Consider the following 4,304-nt stretch of genomic DNA (forward strand, 5'->3'; position numbering starts at 1 on the left):
AATATATGTATGTATATATATGCGCATATATATATGTATATGTATATATATATATTTATATATCGCATCACGCTGAATAGCCCGGACAACATCGCCGAGTCCCTACATTATGGTTATGTTTTTATCACTTCGTCGTTTAATACTTAGTCTTTTCTTCGGAAGCTTATATACAATCTTACTGTGTCATCACTGAATTCTTATACATATCTCCACTTTGTCAATATTATCCCAACCTTGTTAGGGGTCGATGGGCAGAGGTACAACGCGCACGGCACTTCTTCACAAGAAAGGAAGTGGCTATCAAATGCATTAACAAACTTATGAACCCCATCACCACGCGTCTGGTCTTGAGAGAAAAGGAAACCATGAAACGCGTACAAGGGCATCCGTACATTGTGAAATTGTTCGAAATCTTTGAGGACGATAAAAATGTATACCTGGTGCTGGTATGTACCGTGTTGTGGAATACGCATGTTCGTTAGTTAGTGTGAATTTCGCAATACGTCACTAGATTTATATATATATATATATATATATATATATCCGCCTATGGAGATGATGCCTTTCGGACTTTATGCAACGATTGTGTGTACCATCGAGTGTCTTGTTTGGAGAAGGGCTTGTCATTGTCATCTCTGGTGCATTCAAGGATTGGTAACGAGATTCGAGGCTGTTTCTGCTCCAACATCATTTCCATACACTTACTGTCATTTCTATCGAATTTTTCATTGTTTATATTTATATATATATCAGGAGTACATCGAAGGAATAAACATTAAGGAGTATCTGAAGGAGTACGGTGCCTTCTCGGAGAGTCGCGCAGCTGTTTTCCTGGCACGGGCTGTACTGGGAATTATGCACTGCCATAAATCTGGGGTAGTCCACCGTGATATTAGTCTGAACAATATCATGGTCACCAGGTAAGGGGTGGCGAGTGCTGGAGAGCAAGCTTTTTCTTAGTGTGGATACCTTGTGCAGGTGTTTAATGCCTGTTGCCTTAGTTTTGGTTTTAAACTTGTCGTAATATGTGTAGTGGATGCGTATCCACACACGTGTCTGTGTAGTTGGATATGAAGAAAAAACCCTAACCCTCGATTTGACTGACACTCTACTACAGCGATGACAATCCAAAAATTGTGGATTTTGGGTTGTCCGCTATGACCCAGAGAGGACCGCTGGATGGCAATATGTTTGTAGAATCGTGCGGATCAGCCTTCTTCACTCCTCCGGAAGTGTATGCAGCCAAGTACGGCGTGCGTTATGAAGGCGAAGGTGTCGATGTCTGGGTATGTCACTGCGGCATGTTGTGAAGAATTTATATAGGCTTGCATACTGTATAGCAACTTTCCACGTTCACAGCCTGCTGTGTTCCTCGTTGGAATATCCGCGGCGTTCAATAACCCGATTGTAAACTTGGTGTATGTATATTTTAATACCACCAGAATGCTTCTTTCTTCACCCCAAGTGCGTATCCATGGTATATTGCGCGTGTAGAGCATCGCACCGGGTGCTAACTCTCTGTTGCATTCTAACTCTGTCATCGTGTTCCGTAGGCTCTGGGCGTAGTCCTGCACGTTTTGGTCAGCAACCGACTACCCTTCAACGGCCGTTTCACACAGTGCCGCGCTGGTGTGGGGTACAAACCCCCCAGAAACGCCAGTGAAGACTGCAAGGACCTCCTACTAGCTATGATCAGCTCCACACCCGACAACCGCATCACACTCGCCCAGGTACTACGACACCCCTTCATAGCACAGCACATTGACGGAGAGGATATCAACTCACTCGCATGCATGCCCCGGCCCGACCTGCGACCGGCCATGCACAGAGAAGCGATGGATGTACTGGCGAATATGTACGCGCAGAGATGCGGCGGTAGCACTGGGGGGATAACGGATACTGGCTTGGCACAGTATTTGGAGGACGTGGAGACGGCACTGGCGCGAAGGGTGTACAACCACGTGTCTGTGTCATACCACATGGTCATGAGTGAGATTGAGCGCAGAGAGAGTGGTGCGATACTCAGACACCGTGATAACGAGAGACGAAAGCGGGATGCGACGAATGCCGCGATGGTGCCACCCTCTTACACACAGCCCGAAGTCAGTTCGGTACCAACGAGTAGTGGCACTAAGGAGATGAAGAGTGCAACGTCCATTGTATGTGCACCTCCAGGGTGTGTGGGTGTGAAGGCTTCTGTAGGCAAGACAACAAATCCGAATGCGCAGATAGATATGACGGGGAGAATGAAGGATCTAAGGCTGACTAGAAACACACAACAGGACGGCGGTACACCTACAGGCGCAGGCACGTGTACGAAAAAGTCATTTTGTGACAATCAGGAGAATCTGAAGCACATCAGCGCCATGGTGCAGTACAATCCGAAACAGAGCAAACCCAGGACGAGGATACCCAGCCAAAGCCCTGGCATGGTCAGGTCGGCATCAGTACACCAGCAGACGCTGGGGCGGACTACGCACCAGCGCAGCTTAAGCATCACGCCCAGACAGCTGGGCCCACACGCCACAGGACAGAGCCAGTACAGCCAGCCAACGGGGGATGCGGGCAGCACGAGCACTATGAACACCCACGTGCACATGCCTATAGATTCAACAACACCCCCGTCTCCGTCACTGTATAACTTCATGAGCTTCGAGAGTGTGGCAGGTCTGGGCTCCAATCTGGCGAGCGACAATCTCGCGCTGTTCACGGCCAGTGAGTTACAGCTGCCCCAATCCGCGGGGGCCTTCCGAACCGCTTGTGGTGTGCACAGTTTCTCACCCACACTCGGCAAACCCTCGACCTCCGCTGGCCACGCACGCGTACAAACACACGCACGCGGCACAGGGGGGTTGGGCATGAGTACCTCGGCGTCCTCATCCTCGTATTCGGTAGTGAGCACAGTCGGGGGTGTGCCTGTGCAGCCCTTCCCAGATATGCAGAGCCATTCTCTCGATATTTTGGTTGGTGGCGGTGGTGGAGGTGTAGGTCTGGATCCGAGCTCACCGCACAGTGTCACCAAACTGTCCCGAGGCACCGACCAACGCGTCGCAGGTGTGGCCCCAAACTCGGAGACCAGTCCACCCCTGGTGGGCAGGGGCAGGTACAGCCTAGCGCACACGGGGGCTGTCCCCTCCTCTGTGCAGCGGCCCAGCACAACAGCGCTGAACATAACCACCAGTACACAGTCACCGCTTTCTCGGCCTTCGTTTTTTAAGTTCGGTACGATTGCGAGCACCCCGGAGGATGCTCAGGGTGCCAATGAGAGGGCGCAAACAAGGCGGACGAGTGAGCAGCTACAGCAACAGTGTGCACTCACAACTGTGCCTGTGGCGGCGACTAAGGAGATGTGATTTAGAAAATAAAAGATAAGTTAGAAAAAGCGATGTGACGCGAGAATATTGCTTTATTTGCGCGGAATAGTTGACAAGATAATCGCTGGCCATGGTAAACTATCAGGCAGAAAAACTTGGTTTTAATTGTGAGGGATTAGGCCCATATCTACGGCTTGGGGCCACTGGATCTCATACACCATACAGCATCTAAAACCCTGGATGGTATCAATGAAAGTAGCACTTGATGTACAAATCACACCAGGGAGTCGGGAGGTCGCAGTTTGTCTTTCCAACACTATCGTATTAGACCGGGCAAGTATATCCAATACTAAGGTTTCTTTCCCGAATAAAGATCCTATTTTTGGCTAGTAGGCTTATGAATTCATGTGATTGCGAATTCAAGTCTGGCCGACTGCCAAACACCTACCACCAGTATGGTTTGACCCCCACTGTCGCCACGCCTTGACACCGTAAAAGCTACCATCCTCGCAATGCCGAAAGGATACCAATAGCACACCTGCAGAAAAGATGCAGCCTAGTACGGGCGCTTAGCTGTAGAGCGATATGACCTTATAGGGCCACGAAACCAGTCGAGACTGCACTGCAGCTGCTGCAAATCAGACAAGCACTTCCTGCGTTCAGTCCTCTCAGGTCGAGATCATGGCCCAAATTTCTGATTAAAATAAGCTAAACTAACCGGCTGAATAAGTGAACCACAGTACGGTAGCCGTAAACAGAGGTCATCATCGCACCAACTTATAGCAACCGTCGAGAAAGTGGATCGAAACATAAGATATCATGCACTGTCAAGCTTTCCCATTCCTTACGTGACAGATTTAGCTCATTTTTCGTCTAAAGTGCAGAGCGAAACTTCCTTCAACGTGCTAAAAAATGTTCGCCATCAGCCGCCACTGATTTGTTGATAACAAGCATTTCTCTTGTAGGAAGGAACACATTGCGACTGATACA

The 4,304-nt window shown here is 49.2% G+C and overlaps 1 protein-coding gene across 1 annotated transcript; it reads left to right on the forward strand.

Moving 5' to 3' along the window:
• Positions 1 to 320: 320 nt before the first annotated feature.
• On the forward strand, positions 321 to 3,353 carry SARC_00551 (CAMK/CAMKL protein kinase; the record flags this gene model as incomplete). The annotated part of the gene is made up of 4 exons (XM_014305736.1): positions 321 to 446; positions 754 to 920; positions 1,118 to 1,286; positions 1,554 to 3,353. 4 exons carry the CDS (start codon positions 321 to 323, stop codon positions 3,351 to 3,353), a joined length of 2,262 nt encoding a protein of 753 aa, XP_014161211.1.
• Between the last annotated feature and the right edge of the window lie 951 nt (positions 3,354 to 4,304).

The sequence above is a fragment of the Sphaeroforma arctica genome, assembly GCF_001186125.1.
Source record: "Sphaeroforma arctica JP610 unplaced genomic scaffold supercont1.18, whole genome shotgun sequence".
Classification (NCBI taxonomy): Eukaryota; class Ichthyosporea; order Ichthyophonida; genus Sphaeroforma; species Sphaeroforma arctica.